Source organism: Psittacula echo (assembly GCF_963264785.1).
Source record: "Psittacula echo genome assembly, chromosome: 7".
Lineage (NCBI taxonomy): Eukaryota > Metazoa > Chordata > Aves > Psittaciformes > Psittacidae > Psittacula > Psittacula echo.
The window spans coordinates 56,784,870-56,806,066 of record NC_137740.1 but is presented as its reverse complement, the minus strand read 5'-3'; the positions used below and the strand labels follow the sequence as shown (position 1 = coordinate 56,806,066).

Below are 21,197 nucleotides of genomic sequence, written 5' to 3'. Positions count from 1 at the left end.
TCCGCACGCCGCCGGGATGGGGTTGCGGTTGTTGCTGCCGCTCGGGTGCTTCGCGCTGCTCCTGCCGCCTCCCGGCGCCGTCGAGTTCAGCCCGTCCCTGGACAGCGACTTCACCTTCACGCTGCCCGCCGGCCGCAAGGAGTGCTTCTACCAGCCCATGCGCAAGGAGGCCTCGCTAGAGCTCGAGTATCAGGTCGGGCAGGGCGGCCGCGGGGACGTCCCGAGCGGGCGGGCGAGCGAGCGAGCGATGGGCCTTCCAGCATGGCAGGGCTGACGGGAGACAGGCGGGGTGGTTCGGCTGCCGGCAGAGGCTCGCCCCTGCTCTCCTGGGGACCGCGCACCCCTCGTCCGGCTCCATCCCGGTGCCGTTCTCGAGTAGCGGCCCCGAGCAGAATGTGCGCCGTGCCTGCGGTGCCGCCGGCCCTGTGTATCGCTGAAAGATCCATGGCTGGGATTTGTGGTGGGGGGAAACCGCCCGAATTTTTACAGGGTATTTATAATTATTCTCAATAGATCACTTCTTTACAAGACTTCAAGTTGCCATTCCTTAAAAACATGAATAAATGTAGGAATGTAATCGCCGTGGCCTTGCGTAGTAGTTCTAAAGCATAAACAAAATCGTTGCTGATGCACAGACCCCTTACTTGCCTATCTTTGTGTTGATAAAACGCTTTTAATCTCAGTGACACTAGGTTTTCGGAAACATCCTCATTTAACTAGACTAACGTTAAGGTCTTCTTGGATGCCCTTCTTCAGAGGATGAACCTTCTTCAGAGTTCCCCAGATACTCTGGGAATGTTGTCATCTCTTTCTTTTTTCTTCCTTAAAATAGACTTAATAGAGCAGGCATAGACAGGGAAGCTGCAGTGACTATTTTCCTTAGAATGTGCCTTAGAATTGGCTGGGATCTGTCTCCCATCACATTTTTCCCCTCTTCTGCCTCCCAACTAAAAATACAAAGCTGAAATTGCTGATTATTTTGTAGCAGAACTGAACAAGAATGAAAGATTGAGGTGTTCAAGATCTGTTCAGAGCTTAGTCTAAGCAAAAAAGGAAACTTATTTGGGATCGATAACATAGGATTTTATTTCAGGGAGAACAGATGTGTTTAACAGTGAATTTATTTCTACTTGAGCATGAATTTCTCACCGCTACTGCTAACAGTAAGGATTCATCTATTTATTTGAATGTTTAGAAAAGGACCTCTGTATAATACTGGAAATAATTGATTTCATGCTTAATTATCCTGAGTTACACTAAATCATAGGAGTGTTTAATGTGGGATGCAGGTCAAAGACATAATGCAGTAAACTATGCTGATAGGAAGCTTTGTTCTGGGTATTTAGATTGTATCATAGCCCTAAAGGCATATCACTATATATGGTTTTTAATTAGGTCAGCTCTTAGCTACTCATGTTGTCCTTTCTCTTTTTCTTGGTAAGTCTCCAATGTCACTAAGCCGGTCTAAACTTTGCCCTCAATTTCGGCAGAAGCAGATTGCTGTACTCAAATAGCTCACTGGAAAACAATCAAACACAAAAAATCTAGCATGGACCTAAGTCATAAAATCATCCCACTCCTACCCCCTTGCAGTTACTACTTTCCCTGCAGGAAATTTCTACAACACAACAGATGTGGTGATACAACTTTAAACAGTTAAAGCAGCACAGCTTTCTTGTACGGTACACACTTACTGTGAGCTTAAGAAGCTAACTGCCTTCAATTCCTTCTGCCTTTGGGAAATGAGAATGGCCTTGGAGAATTCAGACCTTAAATCTGATTAGAAGGTGGGGTGATCCATGGTACAGCTTTGAGTGGCATAGGAAGTCTAGTGCTGTCATCTACACTGCTAATTCACCCAACAGAAAGATCTTGGGAGTGAGGCTGCATAGCTTCTATTCTTGTACAAATATATGTGTGTATATACATAAACGTGACAGACCTTTGTTACAAGGTGTCCAACGTAAAACTAGCTCTGGCACTTACCCATTGATGATGTGTGTCATAGAAATGCTAGATTTGGCTATCAGCTGGTGTTCTTACAGGTTGTTCCCCCTGCCCAATGATAAAATTGTACACTGTATTAAAAACTAATAGGGAAAGGGTCAATAGCAGCTCAGCATTATTGGTCATGTTTAGTTTAAGCTTTTAAATGCTTAAAATGCTTTTGGGTTGAACCAGTTTATAATCTGTTTCAAATTACCTTGGTGTGAACTCATGCTGACAGATTCAGCTTTCGGATTCTTCCTCTATCAATTCTCTTCCCTGAAAATGTTGCCATCAGCAATGCAAAAAGGAATTGCACTGGTTGAAGTGGTTTTGTATTTCTTTGATTCACAGGTTCTAGATGGAGCAGGATTAGATGTTGATTTTCATCTACTGTCTCCAAAGGGTGAAACTCTAGTTTTTGATGAAAGAAAATCAGATGGAGTTCATACGTAAGTTTAACATCTTCAAATCAGAAGTGTTACATAAAGTACTTCCCTGGTGTCTTTAGCAAATATAACTAAACCAAAGGTTGAATACTTTTTATTCGTTAGTATGATAAAAGACCTTCTAATAGGAAATGCTTTTTACATGGATCTTACCATGAAGTGAAAGATATTTTTGGTTTAATGATAGTTCTAAAGTTTAATGATAGTTACTGTGGAGTTGAAAAAGGTATCCACATCAAATATCAAAAGATCTTGTGAGTCATATAAATAAGTGGAAATGTTCCCATTTTTCCAGCACTTTTATCAAAATATGTAGTAATTGCTCTAATTGTACTATCAAGTATAAGAAATCCACTCATAATACAGCTTTTTTGTAGCAGTTAGCACTGACTCAAAATTCCAATAAAGTAAAATGAAAGTAAACTTCTCCATAACTTCAAGCCTCTAGAGTAAGCATGGTTGTTATGCTGTGCAAACTGTAATGTGTCTCTGAGTCCCTATTTTTGTATAAAAAAGCATAATTCAGTTATTCCTAAGCAGATGACTGTCACTTTTTAAGAGGAAAGTCTGCTTACAAAACTTGCTTTTTCAGGACCAGAGCAAAAGGTGTAGTTAATGACATTTGCTTATATACACAGGGTGGAAACAGAAGATGGGGATTATATGTTCTGCTTTGACAACACATTCAGTACCATTTCTGAAAAGGTGATTTTCTTTGAACTGATCCTGGACAACATGGGAGAAGACGGAGAAGATCAGGAAGACTGGAAGAAGGATGTCACAGACACAGATCTCCTAGATATGAAGTTGGAAGACATTCTGGTTAGTATTTAATCTTTTTATTCTTTTGAACATGAGCATTTGGAAAAAAACCTCAGTATCGTTTAGCTGTTCTGCCTTGGTCTGGTGCATCATCCTGGAAACTATTCCAGTTCTATATATTGCTTTTACTGATACACCAAGTCTAACACCATGGGTCTCTTGTTTCCACACAGAAGAAACTGCCTAGCTCTCAAATTCACTCTGTTTCCAGTTTAGGTTTCTTTCTTCCTACTTGTCGTGGTTTAAGTGACACTACTGCTAAAATGGGACATTTGTCTTTATCAGCAACAAAATGAATACTTGTAGTATTAAAGTATTGATTAATGCCAGTGATATATAGTTGAAATCACTGCACGGATTTTTATCAATGTTTGAAAATAAAATACTGTGTTAGCCTCTTCTTCCCATCTTTGCAGAAGTACCCCAACCCCGTATAGAATATTTCTATCTTCATTAATTTATGTATTACTTCACTAGTCTTTTTTACCCTTAAAATGTTGTTTCTTCTCTTCAGAATAATAAACAGGACAGCAGTTAATCTGTGCTATGCTGCAGGTTCACCTTTGCAAGCATTCTATCCATGGTAATGTTTGCTTAAACTGTGTGCTGACCCTGTTTGATGTAGGATGAAGACTACTACCAAGTCAAGCTTTATTTCCTTTCATGATCATTAAATATTGAGATTATTTTAAAAGAGCATTACGTGGTTTTCCTGTACCAATGTTCTTAGTGCTTGACAGGATGCAAATTGTGTGTTCATTGCTATAGCCAATAGGTATTTTAAAAACAAAACAAAACAAAAAAAAAAAGACCAACCACACACAAAACCTAAACCCACATCCACAAACACTGAATACACTCATGTAAAGAAAGCCATTTTATGTATTCTAGTTATTGCAATAAAGAAAATGCAGATTTTGAAACAAGATGATCTTCTATAGGCATACAATAAACTTTCAAGTAGTTCAAACAGCACCTGGAAACCTGGCCTGAACTTAAGACTGTCAATCAAGACAATTAGAAAGATTTAGAGGGGAAATTGTGAAGAAAATACTTCTCCCTCATCAGAAGCAATACTTGGGTGATTTTGATGGCTTGATATACTTGATAATAAGATACACTTGAATGGATTTTTTTGTGTACATACTGGTGTATCTCTCAGAAGAAAAAACTGCAGAACTTAATCTTTGAGAGCTTTGCAGATCTTATGAAGTAGGTAATTTCTGTAAAGTTAACAATAGTATTTGATGCCATTATTTACTTAGTCAAGTTATTACTTCACTTGCAAGTCCTGTGAGGACAAACACTTCTGAGTTGAACTTTTTAAAGATAAACAACAAATTTGCTGGGGAAAATGGGGAACTGTGTCTTACTTTTAAAGCTCTTTTATGGTGTTGATATTTCTTATTGTGTAACACATGACCTTTACTATCGCAAGATTATTTGTCTTCCAAAAAATAGCTCTTTTGAAATACTTGTTAAATATGCAATGGAGAAAATGTTACTGCTGGATTTAGCTTTTTCTTTTTTAAACTTATAGCCTGCTGTTACTGCATACATTACTTTTCTCACAAATAGTTATTTGAGGGCCCCATAATTATATCAAGAACATAAATCAGCACTTGGTGAGATCAGCTTTTAGGTTATGACTGTCTATTATGTTACAGATGAAATTTTAACAAATCATAGGACCAGGCATTTACTTTGTAAGGGGCTGATCTTGAGCTGCCATTGTTATGGCCAGGGTGTTCATCTGCTTCCTCCAGTTCCCCGAGACACACTGAGTGTGCTTTGTAGCACTCTCCAATTGTCCTAATCAGAATTTATCGTCAAAATTCTGCTTTAGTATTAAAGCTGAAACAGCAGTTTACAACCACTACATTGAAAGCATAAAAAGATGGGAATATTACTGTAGTTCTTTTCTTTCACTACAGCTATAGTCTGGATGGTAGTTTGCATTAAAAGTACCTTAATTTGATTATCATATAGAAAAAAACTCTACATTTGTCTGCTGCTACATAACTTGTTTTGAGACTAGTTTTACAGAGATCACTGCTTTTTGCTTGCCTTAAGTACCTGGAATCAGAGTTCTCCAAGATACGTGGAATATTAAAAAACTGGTTTTAGGTTTAATTTCTCTCTCCCCTCTCTTGCCTATAGAAGGGAAACCCCAAATTAATATAGAACCGTAATGCTATGTTAATCAAACCTTTTTAGGTGATATACAACAAATTAAGGAGGTATTTCAAAGTGAAAGTGACTGTCATCTTGGCTAAGATTGAATTACAGATTGTAATACAATGTTGATATTTTGTATGTGTTGCAAGCTATACATTTAAATCAGATGGTTTGGGGTTTTTTCTTCTAAATATATTCTTTTGTTACTTACCAGGAATCCATCAACAGCGTCAAAGCCAGATTAAGCAAAAGTGTCCAGATTCAGACCCTGCTCAGAGCATTTGAGGCTCGGGACCGGAACATACAAGAAAGCAACTTTGACAGAGTGAATTTCTGGTCCATGGTCAACTTGGGTGTAATGGTGGTGGTATCAGCTGTTCAGGTTTACATGCTGAAAAGTCTCTTTGAAGACAAAAGGAAAAGTAGAACTTAATATTCAGTATGATCATAACAATAAAACAGGTATGGGGGGAGGGGCAGGAAAAAAAAATACTACAGTGAAGAACAACAACAAAACATGACCTTTCAGATTCTTTTGAACAAGCAGTACACATCAGGTTTTCAAATCACATTGGGCTTTTTGGTTGGGGGGTGGTGGTCATCTTGTTTGGGTTTTTTGTGGGTGTTTTTTGTGTTTTTACCATAAACAGAACGCCTTGCCCCAATTTCTTCAATTTTTCCAAGTGCTACTATTTGGTTTTACTTATAGGATTTGTTAATGATTGTGAACAACTAACTTATGCATAACATGGTGAATATGGAAAAGTAATGTTAAATAATGTTTGTGGCAGGGACACAAGAGTCAGAGGGATGGAGCACCTCTCCTATGAGGAAAGAGAGAGTTGGGGTTGTACAACCTGGAGAAGACTCCAGAAAGACCTTATTGTGGCCTTTCAGTTCTTAAAAGGGCCTGTAAGAAAGAGTGGGAAAGACTTCTTATCAGGGTGAAGGGTGATGATTTTAAACTAAAAGAGGGGAGATTCAGGCTGGATGTGAGGAACAAATTCTTTATAATGAGGGGGGGTAAAACGCTGGCACAGGTTGCCCAGAGAGGGAGTGGGTGCTCCATCCCTGGAGACATTAAAGGCCAGGCTGGATGTGGTTCTGGGCAACCTGGTCGAGTTGAAGATGTCCCTGCTCATTGCAGGGGGGTTGGACTGGACGAGCTTTGAAGGTCCCTTCCAAGCCAAACTGTTTTGTGATTCTACAATACTGTCACTTTTCCCACGTTCACATAAAACTTTAAATGGTAACTTAGACATTGGTTTACTTGCTGTTAAATTCTGAATGAATTTACATATGTGCCTAAGTGTTTACAGGACTGGGGCCCACTGGAGTAGTCTGTAGTTACTATGATGCTGCATGGCATCATGGAGAAACACTGGGCTAACAGTACGAGAACAAAATGAGTACTCTTTTTATATACGGATGACTAACATCAGCACTTTAAAAAAGCACCATCAATGTGAAATTGAGTCAATGTTGGGAAGAATTGGAGAAAATAGGTGCAATTCCTGTTCATAGATCTTTCTGTCCTATAGTTGTACAACCCTGTTTCCCTTTTTGGCTGTTATATGAGATTCAAGAGGCAGGTGATACGGTATAAAAACACATGCACACACATGCTGAAGTATGGTTTGCAAACTTAGTTTCTGTAATGTCATGTAATAGATATTTTTCAAGAAGTTATTTCTCATATTCTTCTTTCCCTTTAATAAAGGGGCTGTGTGTCACAGGATGTGAAAAGATTACCTTAACATTCTTTTTTGTAATCTCAAATCCCTCGTATTTGCCAACTTATTTTTTATTGTCTACTACATCTATGACTAATGGAACAGTTAATTGGGAGACTTACATGGGCATGAAAACAGAAAGCTGTTGCCCTAAACTTTCCCTTTTTGCTTACCTTCACAAGTCTTTTAGCTATGTATATACACTCAGTTCATATGAGCAGTGTTTCTCACATCTAGCTATTTATTTAAGTCACAAAATACATATACAGTTAAGTACAGGCTTCAAAATTCAGTATCAACAGAAGATGGAGAATTAGTTAACTAAAGGCAAAGCTGTCCTCAAATCAGTAATTTGTAATTTCAGGAAGTGGTTTTTAAAAGTGTACAGGGAATTTTTGCCAAAACCCCTGGTGTGAGATTTAAGTCAGTCATTTCTACAATACGCCAAGTCACTGAGATTTCCTCTATAAATGTATTAAAAATACATTTCCTCACAAAAGTGTTTTCCAGAAACACTTTCTTAAACACTTTAAGAAGTGCATTATTACATTCTGCCTGTTGTTGGGTCATCTGGATACAAACAGCAGAATTGCAGCTTCGATACACTGTTAGCAAAAATTATTTTAAGGAGATAAACCAGGGTCAATAAATGCATGAAAACACACTTTGTTCAAATGAAGCAGATGCTAGCAAGGGCTACAGTACACAGAAACAGCACTCAGAGTATGGGGCCTAGCAATAATATTTCTGAATAGTTTTTATAGGCAAAAGTATTATTCCTTACAGGACTTGTTACAGAAGGCTCTAAAGGTGGTTGAACGCCTTTTCTTTTTGAAAAGCTATGTCCAAAATAGTACTGTTTCCCTTATGGGTTCTGCATATCTTCTTTTTCCATATGATGCAATCTATTCTAAACTGCCTGGAACTGGAAAGCTTGTTTCTATGGTCAAGGCAAAGCCTAGGGCAAAAAAATTCTTTTCTGATAGTGGCAAATAATACTTTTCTGCCATTTCCCTGTACATCTCCCAGTACCAGTAGACCATCTATCTACATCAGGGCATAAGCCAAAGCTCACTGAAGTCACCTGCCAGGTCCCTTCAGGACAGACAAACAAGATCCTTAGGGCTCTGCCCCTGTAGATAGAAGAGATTTATCTTTGGTTTCATTACTATGTGTCTGATGCTACGCACCATCTATGAAATGCTGAACCAGCTCTGTGAAGCTGTGACTACTACCTCTTACCTGCTAGATTCTAGATTTCAGCCTAGACTTCCAACAGAAGAACTCTGCCAAGTTTCCCAAAGGCACCTCAAGGGATTAGGTTCCCCAGCTGCTCTGCTGTGCCTCTGATAAATATCCAGCAGCAAAACAGTATGTTGTATTAACTGAAGCTGCTCATGAATGCTGGCTTCTCTGTCTCAAGACTGAACTGCAGCAGCTTCTTCAATTACAAAAAGCAGTTTCTGGTAGAAGGAAAATAACACAACAATTATCACCAGAGTTCCTCTAGAAGAAATTATTATTTTACAACCAAGAGCTCTGATGGTATCTTTTCCCCCCATTCAAGGTTCATTATAGAAAAAGAAACAGGGAATAAAGTTAACTGCGCTTTAACTTTGGCAGCCGGAATATGTTTATCATAGGTGAAGGATTAGGCATTTGGACTTGTAGATAAGTAAGATTTTATTTGGCTTTGGAAGAACAGATTGCTTTTGATAGTATAAAATTTACAAAGAATATAAATCTACATTTTCTTTCTTAATGGACTTTTTATTCAGAATTAAATGTTTTAAGATCTGCAGATGTTGAATAAAAATATGCAAAAACAATTTTAATTGATTTTCAATAAACTAACTTTAAACCTGCATTTGTGTTCTTCATTTTATAATGAAGGAAGAATGCTTTATCTACGAATGCTGCAGAATATCAAGGATACTGAGGTAACAACAGCTTTAACAATGCACCTTTCTCATTTATGGTGGTGAGGCACCAGCACAGGTTGCCCAAAGAAGTGGTAAATGCTCCATCCCTGTCAGCATTCAAGGCCACATTGGACAGAGCCTTAAGCAACATCGTCTAGCATTAAGGTGTCCCTGCCTATGGGGTATCTTCAGGTCCTTTCCAACCCAACCCATTCTGTGATTCTCTCTCATGCAGTGTTTAAATTGTGTTCTTATTCAATGTAGCCCAAAACCAATTTCAGCAATGCAAATAACTTAGGATTTGCATAGGTGTCAGGTCAGAATGATACCAGCCTCTTATCTTTGTAACAGGAAGTACATGAGTTTTGAAGCTCTCAGATGCATGTCAGGTATGAGACTTCCCCCCTCAATATTCGTACCTTAATACTTACACTCCATATTGCACCTGCAGTTCATTACACACACAGAACAGCATACGTTCCAGTTATGCAGGCAACTTTTAACAACAAATCTAGGAAGAACAGTAGGTACTGTCTTGTGCAAAATTATAGCAGGGGTCAGTATTACTAGAGACTTTACTAGTCTCAGTAGTAGTACTGAGTTTCTGTGTTCCAAGAAGAGACAGCAAGACCCAAGGCTAGCCTAAATCAAGATGCCTTAGTATTAAATCAACACCCGTAACTTCGGAAAATGTTTGTCTAGTTGAGCATTACTCATTATTAACTAAAACAAGTTCCAGGTTTCTCACTTCAGAAAACCTGTGGGAGGAAACAGCCCAAGGAATACATAATGGGAATTTGCAAGTTTGTGATAGCTCAGAAAGATGGCAGCAAATAGTCATTTGAACTCAAAACACACTTTATAGTGCTCTAACCCAATGACCATCTGTTCTCACAAACCCTTTTTAGAAAGCATATTACAGAAGGTACTTAGTCTTGATCAGTTGTTCTAACTTACATGCATGTTTGTGCATTTACAATTAACAGCAGTGCACTGGTCATGTGAATTTAGAAAAGTATTTTTCAACAGCAAAAATCAGCTGACATCTAGTGATCTGTTGAGTGCTTCCATTAATACGCACATTTTCCTCCTCTACACAAACAATTTCACAATGTTAAGTACTTCCATTTCTCATTAGGTATTGTCATTAAAAATAAACATGTAGGGAAAAATACAAGGAAAACAGGAAAGCAGTATCACAGATTATTCAAGTGTAGCAATCAAGAAACCAGTACTAGTTATTAATATACAATAATTTCACATTATTCATAAGAGTACATGCAAGATCCTGAGATGGAAAGCTCAACTTTTTGGGGCAGTTTTTTCAGTTTAGTCAAGTACTACACAGGACAAATCCAAGCTTGTTTACCACTTCACAAGACTCTCAATAAACCTGGCCTGTCCGGAAGCCTGCTAACCACATTGTTCAAATAACGAAACAGGAACTTCCTCTTTGTACTGTGTTTGAACTGATGAAGTAAATAATTAAACTACTACAGTACAACATTGTGTTGTCAGATCAGACATTTAATAGTAGAAGGAACAGTGGTTTGACTCAAAAACGTATGTGTTCAGTGAAAACAATCAAAAGCCCTTTTGGACACAGACATCCAAAATGCATGCACAAGTTCCCTTAACTGGTCTCTTGAAGCACACACCATGAGAAATAACACCTGCCTTCACTTCTTCCTATAGACTAGCACAAGTCCATTGTATCTCAGTGCAGTGCAGCACTTCCTTCTTGTAACTCGGCGTGGTTTTCGGTTCCAGCACTCTCCTCAGTCTATGACTGTGTAGTACGGTGGTAAGACCACTCTTATTAAACATTTTATTCAACCAGCCACAGCAACTATGCTTTTTTCCTCTCTTAAGTATTTTTAAAATAAATATTTCCATAGCAATTTGTCCTAAAGATTCAGTATCTTCAACAGTTAAATAAGGCAACCTGAAACCATGTAGTCTGCTGAGCTGTATTTGATGTCTTTATAAACTAACAATTCCTGTGCCTTCCCTCATTTCTAAGAAGAAACCTCTTGAGACTTTAATTGTAAAACTTGCCACTTTTGGTGCAGACATGAGACAAACAATTCTTAGTTATTGCTAAGAAATGGCTTCTGTTAAGCCCTTCCCTTTTCCATGCTTTCCCCCTGCTTCAGCAGTATTTATAACAGAAACTCACTATTCACACAGCAGCAATGATGAGATGAGCAAGCATTGTATTTGTAAATTGTTGCAGAAATGAGCAAAAGCTCTATGCCTTAATTGTATGAATTTGTTATCAAAACCAACAGTTTAAGGTAACTAAAACAGTAGTAAAATTATTAAAATAAGAGATTTAAAAATGGTAGTAAACACACCTGCACTGCTGAAGTTTCAGCAGAAGCATCTGAATTACATCATCTTCTCTCATGCTATCAATAGCTATAATTAGTAAGACTTAGAACCCATACATCTCACAAATCCCTTTTCTTCCCTTAGCATGTACCAAGTTTCTAGAAACAAGATAGCTTTCTTCACTCTCCACCTAACACCTACAAAATTAGAAGAGAGGTTTGTAAGAACAGCATAGTGCCAAGAGAAAAATTCTTAGAGCATGTATGGATAGTCTGTATCTTTATTTCAACATTACATTAAACGACCAGGCATTAAACAACTAATTAAGGTAATTTTTCTATTATGCTGGAGGATTTCAGGAAATGGTAAATAACAAAAGATATCCATGACTGTTCATACAAAAAGCTACTGACAGTTCAATCAATCCTGTTCCAAGCAGTTCATGAGACAACTCTTAATTACATTCTCTGGAGAGACATGAAAAAGGCAGAACCAGACACACACCACCACCCCCAAAGCCCCAATTATGCTTCAGGTATTACTCATGTTGCCTCTCCTGAAATAATTTTTCCCAGTTACTTGTCTCCCACAGGAAGACACCACAAGACTGGGAATAAGGAAGCAGGCTCAGGCACCAAGTGGACAAATAAGTAGCAGTTCTTAAACTAACACATCAGCACTTACCTGTACAGGTAGGTGGGGCAGGTGTACACCTATGATACCGGGCTCATTACCACAAGCAGAGAAGAAAAAGCATGGGAGGAAAGAAGGCATGAGCTTAATTAGCAATTTCCAATTGTTTTAAACTGTCCATCAAAGACAACATGTGTGCTTAGCCATCAGCTTAAGTTCAGCATCGGCCAAACCCAACTTATTTTCTCCATCTCTAGAAAATATTTTCTGCTATCATACCCTTAACTGCAGTGTTACTTTGCATTCAGGCAGATGCGAGGGAACTAGAGAAATGATACTATTTAAAGCCTGAAAATTACCTGCATAGCATTTGCAAGACTCATCCTCTTCCCTCTGTGCACAGAACTGATAATCCTGTCCAGTTTGTCCTTACCACTGTGTTTTGACTACTGCTCCAGCTCCAGCCTTGACATGTTCCATCTCAATTCACCGGTTTCCTTTTAAAATATAACACTAAAGATCACTTTAGTGGGACGTTACAAACACATACCCATTTTTGTTTATCCACTTCTATTACCCCCTACTCCCCAAACTGCTTGTCTGCATCTTCAAGGCCTCTTATTTGTCTTCATGTTTAATCAAAATACTGACCTTCATTTCCCAATAAAGCTGAGAGACTTTTCAAAATTCCTTTATAATCTTACTCAAAATGCCTGTTATGCATAGAAAAGCAGTTTTTATTCAAAAATCCTCTTGAAGTTTTTGTTGAAAACAACGGTTTGACAAGTAGCTTGCCATGACAATCATTTTACATTTCTGACCAGTCATGTACTATTTCTTTGCTGTCATGCTCATGTAATGCCTACATTGTTAGAATGGCCTCAAGAGATTTCACCTTCCTAAATACTACAGCAATACAAATAATACACGATGAAAAAATATTAAATCTGATACATAGAAATGGTTCTAAATCAGTGACCACAACAAAGTTGAATTACATATATTTACACACATGCATACACACAATGATCAAGTCATACCCAAATGAAACTGTTACATACAGCAATATTTGTATTTTTCCTTTAGAGACTCCATTACTACATGCAATGAAATTCACATACAATGAGAAAGGCATTTGTAGGTGTGCTTTAATTGCTACTCTAGCTGTATTTTCATCAGCACTATTGCAGCATTTCCCAGTACATGACCCCTTGTAGCAAAGCATCCCTCAACCATAACCAACACTAGTTAGTGTTTCTGTGCACGGCAAGTGCCTCCAGGACAGCAACAGCAAAGTTAGAGAAACAACAGATGGGAGGATGCCACCAAGTACGTACTTCACAAGAATACAGAATCAAAACTCATTCTTCTCTCTCAAAAAATACACACATTTAATGTTGGTCTTTTAATTCTAAGAAAAAAGCAATTCCAAAAATACAAACTGAACATCAGAGTCAAGTCAACCACCATAATAAAATGAAACAACATTCACAATAGTTAAGTCTACGGACAGCTTAAGTTTGACAAATATCTTCTCCCCTTTCACTGAAGTCCCCAAGTACATTCCAATATTTATCTTTAAATGAAGCTTTACGAAAAATACTGCTGGTGTTCAGTTAGAATTAAAGGACTTGGATAAAGTGAAACAATAGAGACAGGTACAGATGGTGTGGGTAAAGTTACAAAGGCTTTACAGTTTGCATTATCCCAAGATATAAACATTCAAAAATTAACATGAAGTTGCTGTGTTATCAAAATATTGCAGCTATAGGCAAGGCAACATTAAATTAATAGCTGAGGGTGTGAGAAAAAAACCACACATTTTAGTGAAGGTAAACAGAAGTGGCAGTTTTTAATTAGCATTTGTATAAAGCTACTATTACCTGGCCAGCCATAAAGCGAAGCACAGGGTAAAAAGCTTTCTCTGCTTCCTTTGGCTATAAGGTGACAAGGGAAAAATAAAATAAAAAAAAAGGGAAAACAAGTATTAAAAAAAAAAAAAAAAAAAAAAAATCACCTTTTCAAGATGTTCAAGACGAGCAGAAAAAGTAAGTCAAATAATCAAGTAAAGGAGTACGTACTAACCCAGGCAGTACACTTTAAAACACTGTCATTTTTAAGTGTTACATAGTTTTAGTTTGGTGGCCAACCGCAAGCTAGTAAGAAAACTAATCTTACGCAGTACACTGAATAACCACCAAAGTAAAAGTATTCTTCTGTTTACTCTTTGGCTAAAACCCCCTCAAAAGTAGCAGACAAAACACCCAATACTGGCAAGAGACTTTTAAACAAGTAAAATCAACTTATCAATTTAAAACTTGGTACAGTTTTATAAAAACAAAAGAGGTAATGTTGTAATAAAATCAGTAACGTTACTTCAAATGGCAACAAATTGTTTGTTGACCCTGTGCAATAATACACTTTGCTCATACTATATTTATCAAATACGACTGTTTCTACACGTATGCAGGAATCTGGTGTGCGACTGCTGTCGACTTAGTTTCTAACTGGGACACAATTTACAATCAGAGTGCCACAAGAACTTCCAAATTGTTATTTCTAGCAGAGTTAATTTCAAAATGTTCCAATCCTGCATTATTTAACAGTTAATTCACACGGAAAATAATGGAATATATAACCTAGAGCATATGAACATCAATGACTGCACCCATTGCCAGAACACGCTGCACTGGTTTGACACTTTTTCTTAGTACATAGAAAGCGACAGCACCCAATAAGCCTGAGAAGAAATGCTGCTGTGTAAATACTGGCAACTATTCCTGAAAAAAGAATTATGGGATGTATTCTCAGAAGCTGCCCGATCCCATAATTTGTATTGCATAGGTCACAATCACACATATATATTCACACACACAAGTATGCGTGCGCGTATATACACATGTATATATGCACACACATGCACGCACACATGCACATACACACAAAGAATATATTAAGAAGACAATGAAGTCTGGTCACAGAGCAATTTACAGGCTCAATATATTTTTTCTTTTTTTTTTTTTCTTTTTTTTTTTTTTTTTTTTACACTTTGAAAGAAAACTTCAGTATTTTACAGTCATCAGTAGGCATTATATACACTGCACTTATGAAATCTAGAAAGTACTGAAATAGAAATACATTTCTGCAAACATTTGGGTAAGAAAACAAACCGAAATTTCTCAAAGATTTGTGCTATCTACATAGTATTTTCTCTAAATCACAATAACTGTATCCATGGAATGTTCTCTAGAATATGTCTTTCTTTTTTTTTTTTTTTTAAACACCATGCACATTTTTAAGCAATTGTAACCCAAAATATCCCAACCTAAAACAATCTAACAATGTTCAGATTAAAAAATTTAAGTTTCAGATCAGATTTTAAAAAGATAAGTCTTTATCACAAGAGCTGTAATGATAACAATTACATGTTAAGGCTAAACTGGTTTTGTTTTGTTTTTTGTGGGTTTTGTTTGTTTGTTTTTTTTTCAGAAACACATTTAAAGACGTTTCTCTCAAGGCTCTGCATTATGAACTGTACTTACATATGACAGTGCAGTGAACATAATGTTCAGTCCTACAGTCAGGATGCAGTTGCTCCTTCCCACTCCACAAGATACTGCACCTTTCCATCAAGCGTCACTCGACGAGCCAAAACACGGTATTTCTCCCCACAAGCTATTCTACCTGCTGCACCAAAATAGCTAGTAATCGAGTTCTTTAGATGATTGAGCTGTAATTCCTGATCTGCTAAGTTGTTAAGTATCTCTGTATTGAGTTCATCATACTGGTAATCTTCCTTGCTCTCATCATCTTTCACAATTTCTGAGTTTTGAGTCTGGAGTGCTTTTCGTGGAAAGCGACCTCTTCTTCTCAAATGTGGTATTGCAGCAGGCCAAGTTCTTCCCGTACGAGTCCTTTTTCTCGAGTCTGATAAACTATTCAACAAGCGAAAAAGAAATCACAGCATTAACTCTAAAAAACTTTTGCAAATTGTATCCTTTGTCATCAGTTATTTCCACGCAACCCATAACTTTTTTTGGTCTATTTTTCACTAATAAAAGTACATGTTGCCTACAGATGACTATAAATATGGCACTTGCAAAATAAGAGTGATTTACAGAAGGAACAATGTACTAATGTAACAAAATGTCAGAAAGGTTAGCCAAATATTTTCAAGCTGAATTTCTCAGTCCAAACTCTGAAATATGAACAAAGATATTATAACAATCTATTTTACATCACTACCTTCTACAGCATACATGACTTACTCAAGGTTTATTATACATGGCCTGAAAAATATGAATATCCAAAACTCAGATTTATATCTGGTAATGAAAAAAGGAAGGTATTGACAATATGCAAAAATAAGCCATCATCCAAATATTCAAGTGTCCAAGATATAAATACTTACATAAAAAAATACCTCTATAATTTATCAAGTAAGTTTTAGTATGCATAAAGTCCTAAATTAGCTGGTATTTGAACTTTAATGTTCAAGACCCCAACGTAACATACTAAGCAAAAAAGCACATCTTTTTAACATTAAAAACAGAACTTTAAAAGTGCGTATTTTTAACTTCTAAAAAAATGGAATAAAGGGCAGAAATACAAAACAGTGACTACTACTACTAAAGTAAGTCCCATAGGTAGCAATTTCAGAAGTCTGAAAGTTAAACAAGAGGTTTTGAAGACAGACTACTTGTAGCAGTAATGTACACAAAAATGAATCATGAGCGCCCCTGACAGCATGAAACAGAGAAGAAGCAGTAAGTAGATTGAGGATCCATGTATCTCAATAAAAGAGAAATTTGTGTTTGCTTAACTTGAGAGAGGGAAAAGTTTAGGTAACAACTTATTTGCAGAAAAGTCGATTGTAGTTAATAATTTATTTATGAAGACTGTGCCAGAAATTTTTCATGCTCTATGGGCTGTAGTAAAATTACAGCATGCTTACTGTTCTTTAACAAATACACAAACCTACAAAAACAACAGCTGCTAAAATTTATTATGGGTATGCATCAGCTCTTTTGTGACTTTTATTAAAAGGCTAAGCTCAGGAAATGTTTATGGAGTTTGATTCTTTTCAGTACATCTAATTTAACATCAACAAAACCCGTAGTGAGCACAAAAACTTCACCCTGTGCATTGTACGTAGAACTAATAAAAACTAGGGTTTTGTCTCATTTATTTAGACTTCCATGTGCAACTCATAGCTCTATCCTGTCTCCACTGCCCATTACTCCAAATCTCAGTGAGTCATCACATCCTCAACGTTATACCCCTTTGCAATATCCTCTGTTCTTCTCTATTTATCCTCCCACGAGTTCTGAAATACCCTTACCTCCATCTCACATTTACTACAGCTGTCTCATAAGCTTAAGTCAACCTCCTACCTTTATCTTCTACATTTCTTGTGCTAAAGCTTCAACAACAAAAAAGAAAACAAGCCAAAAAAACCACCAAAAAACCAGCACTGGCAATAACCAGGCCACAGACAACTAGAAAACTGCCTGCCTTTCTGCAAGTGGGGGTTGCTGGTTTGGGCCCCTCTCATCCAAGTATCTATCTTCATGGAACTACCTACATCAGATTCCATGGAAGTTAGCCAAAAGATTCAGAACTGACTGGAAGTATAACAAAAACTCAGGTTTTAAGCCACCTGATGGAGAACATTACATGTAATACTTTGGCAAGGTAACTTTTAGGATCCCTGCAACTTGTGTTTATTAAGGGTGCAGTATTGCTGAGCCAATTGTTTACCATCCCCCTCTTTCAGAAAGTTTTATTAAAATTAATATATTGCAAATATTGATCTTTATAGCACAGAGAATAATGCAATAATTACCTATAATGTCTGGAAATGCTAGATGAGGTAGTTTCTTTCATACTGGCAGCACCTGTGGATTCCACATCTGAGGTATTGGATGAATGCGCAGTTCCATCAGATTTCCTGAGATGCATGATAACAGGGATGCCATATAATGAAAAATAAGATAGCAAAAACTGAGCTGACGTTTCAGAAGCAAACAGATAAATGACATGATATTATAATACAATATTTTATAGGGGTTTGGGTTTTTTTTAACTTACCCAACAGCGCAGGGTAATTCCAAGGTTGGGTTCTCTATCACTGGAACTGGTTCATTATCCTAAGGGGGGAAAAGAAAACAAAGAAGTACTTCAAATTTAATTTAACTGCTGTATCAACTTTGTTTGAGGGCAAATAGGGGATTATCGTGATTCGGATTAAGTGGTTATGTTTTTCCTCAAAAATTATAATCCAGTTAGAGTGAAAAGTGGAGGGGGGGGGGGAGGGAGAATATCCAAAACCTTACCAGAGGAGATGACTCTGGAGTCTTGTGAATCATTTTTCTTGTATAGGGACCAGGTGGACGACCTACTGATTTTTTTTTCCCCTTTCTTTCTATACCATTACTTAATTCCCTAGAAGAAAATTGATATTTTGTTCTGTATAACTGAAGATCATCTAAAGTCAATACTTTTTTTTTTTTTGCATTTGGCAATGAATACATGATTAGATTTCTATGCACTAAGAGGTCATTCTGATAAATAAAATTTGTCAGGTACAAAGCTACATATTTTTGCCTTTAGAATAATATTAACATATACAAGATCTTTCTAGTGACATTACTAATTCCCCAGCATTGAATAGGAATGAACCAGTTAGGTGTTACTTATTCATATGATCACACTTAGTAAAAAAGAAGGCACATTCACTAATACAAGTTACAACTTGACATCGTACTTCCTATCTAGAATTTTAGTTAGATTACTGTATAAAAGCTCCTGAAAGGCAAGAGATTTTATTTCTCAAATGACAGGAAACCTGGATATTTCCCATTGCCACTATAATATATTCCTATTATATATTGCCACTAAATATTTGTTTGGTTTGGCAATGGAAAGCTAATCAAATTTGCTTAAAGACCTTGTTCTCACAAATAACCCATCTCTATAGGTATTTTAAAATAAATACAGTCTAGATACATTCTACAATGTAATTGCCCTTTTTGTAGGCACCAAAAATATACCCAAAGTAGCCCGATTTACCGCAACATTGCTAGAATGACTGCGTCATTTTACCTCACATCAGGGATTGGCTTAGATGATTTTCTGCCCTTAATTTTGAACTCATGAGAAGTTCCTTCTGGTTCTTTCTCAGCCTTTAAAGCAGCATTTGGCGGCACAGGAGGAACACGAATCCTCAAGCCAAACAAATGTTTCTTTTTCTTTATTTCTTTTCCAGACATAAACCTAGATGATTTTAAATTATTTGTTAAAATTCTGACCCCAGGGAAAGCAACTTTTATAGTAACAGTATACACAGAAAACAAAACTATACAAGTGAGACTATTCATTCTAATGCTATTTCATCCCGCTCTTTCCACTAACACAATCCTCACTTTGACATACAGTATGTGAACTGGAAAGAGTGGAAGTTAAAACAATTTTCTCATGATCTGGGTTCCACTCAAATAGTTACGTTACAGTTTGAAATAGAAACAGTATTTAAAGTTTTACATGTTATCTCCAGCCAAACTGATCATCAGATAGACTGAGCACTGTAATTTACATCAGCTAAAACAGCCAAGCCACATGGCACAAGAAAAAGTACCAATAACTTACATGGTCTTGTAATCATTCAATGCCTCCAGTACATGCTCATATCTTTCAGATTTTGGTGTGTCTGCCAGCTGTGAAATATTAAGAAATCATTTAACCTGTCACATTCTTTAGTAATAGAAAGATTGCAGTTACTTCGTGTCACTGTAACTACAGAACTGGATGTGAAGTACATCTATGAAGTACTAGCTGTAGAAACTACCAAACCCCAAAGGATATTAATCACTATCCCATACATAGTAATCTACACCCACAGAATTCATGTCAGCATCAAGGCCAAAGATTTTGAGTTTTACTTGTACAAAGTACAGGAAAAATGTCTCAAGGAATTTTAGTTTACTGAAAGAACATAGTACTAGCTTGCCCTCCCAAAACTGCTAACAAGAATTCTTCTGTGGCATTATATATGTCCAAATTAATTGAGACTGCAAACAGAATAAAACTATTATTGACACTTCATTATTTTATTGGTGATCATTTTAACCAAAACCTTGCCACAGGATCCAATTCCCATTTTTGCCAACATTAGTCAATAAGATACAAAAAAGGGATGAGGCCCAGAAAAGTTAAAGTATAGAGAAAGAAAGAAAAAAAGAGTAAAACCATTTCAAGCCCCTTTTGCTCAGACCAAGTCTTACACCAAAGCCTGAAGTAGCTAGTCCCTATCAAGCTACCAAAACAGTGGAATCTTCTCTCTCTGAAAAACGGCATATGTAAGAATTAGAGACAAAGCAGAGCAAGTACGGTGGTGACTGCGAAGAAATAGACACAACACTTATGTAATCGAATTTAAATAAGATTATTTTTATGTTTAGAAAGCTATTTTTAAATACCAATGAAGCTACCATATTTCCAGTCACCACACAAAATGTTCCAGAACTTACATCCAGTTGGCTCTGCAGTAAGTTTATCTTTGAGTTTTACAGTTTGTAAGTTTTACTATTAGCATAAATACCACAGAGCAGACTGCAAAACATCTGCAGCTCAAAAAAAAAAACAACAAAAAAAACCCCACAAAAACCCCAAAACCCACCACCTTCAAGTACTTTCTAAAAAACACAATTCTGACTATTTCAGATAGAAATGCTCGAAGGATTGAATGTGCTAACAGCTAACCCAATGAATAAATATACTCATAAAAGCCAACCTTTTAGCCCAATCTGGGGCAAGATTGATCACCTACCTGACTACCAAAGTTGAGTTATTCAACCAACTTCTGCCAAAAAAATTAAGAACTGTTTTCATGCATCTTTACCATAGGCATTCAGTACAATCCATCCCTATCCAAATGTCTTGCAACTCTGCAGCATGTAACTACATAACAAGATGCTAAAAAATTGACTCAGGAGTTCTGGTAATTCCACCACTAACTCCCATCTGACTATGGCTAAAATACTTTTCCTCTTAATCAATTATAAGCAGCCAGAGAAAGAAACTGAGGTGTCATCTCTAACAGTGACAAGTTCAGAGTATTAAAAAACCCCACCAAACCTTAA

The 21,197-nt window shown here is 37.0% G+C and overlaps 2 protein-coding genes across 5 annotated transcripts in view; one reads left to right on the top strand and one right to left on the bottom strand.

The window, feature by feature from the left end:
• The first annotated feature begins 5 nt into the window (after window positions 1–5).
• Window positions 6–9,023, top strand: TMED5 (transmembrane p24 trafficking protein 5). Its single transcript, XM_080623978.1, has 4 exons — window positions 6–193; window positions 2,341–2,438; window positions 3,074–3,257; window positions 5,650–9,023. Exons 1-4 carry the CDS (start codon window positions 17–19, stop codon window positions 5,866–5,868), a joined length of 678 nt encoding a protein of 225 aa, XP_080480104.1. The 5' UTR covers window positions 6–16; the 3' UTR covers window positions 5,869–9,023.
• Window positions 9,024–12,130: 3,107 nt separating this feature from the next.
• Window positions 12,131–21,197, bottom strand: part of MTF2 (metal response element binding transcription factor 2) — a 29,258-nt gene continuing 20,191 nt past the window's right edge. The window contains exons 10-17 of one of the 4 annotated variants that reach the window (XR_013957459.1): window positions 19,705–19,772; window positions 19,162–19,332; window positions 18,393–18,501; window positions 18,148–18,206; window positions 17,903–18,007; window positions 15,600–15,992; window positions 13,941–13,994; window positions 12,131–12,570 (exon numbers count right to left, since the gene is read on the bottom strand). Coding sequence is in view for 3 of the 4 variants with exons in the window: in XM_080623976.1 (XP_080480102.1) it covers window positions 15,638–15,992; window positions 17,903–18,007; window positions 18,148–18,206; window positions 18,393–18,501; window positions 19,162–19,332; window positions 19,705–19,772 (867 nt within the window). In the remaining variant the exon portion in view is untranslated. Of the gene's footprint in view, window positions 12,571–12,912; window positions 15,993–17,902; window positions 18,061–18,147; window positions 18,207–18,392; window positions 18,502–19,161; window positions 19,333–19,704; window positions 19,773–21,197 lie in introns of those variants that run through there. The other 3 variants (XM_080623976.1, XM_080623975.1, XM_080623977.1) reach the window with 3 other exon arrangements.

What these genes read in the sequence shown, in the direction of transcription:
- TMED5 (XM_080623978.1), top strand. Translation starts at nt 17, where the DNA reads ATGGGGTTGCGGTTGTTGCTGCCGCTCGGGTGCTTCGCGCTGCTCCTG. An exon ending in CGCTAGAGCTCGAGTATCAG is followed by an intron (nt 194 to 2,340) that starts GTCGGGCAGGGC and finishes TTTGATTCACAG; the next exon opens with GTTCTAGATGGAGCAGGATT. An exon ending in TGAAGTTGGAAGACATTCTG is followed by an intron (nt 3,258 to 5,649) that starts GTTAGTATTTAA and finishes GTTACTTACCAG; the next exon opens with GAATCCATCAACAGCGTCAA.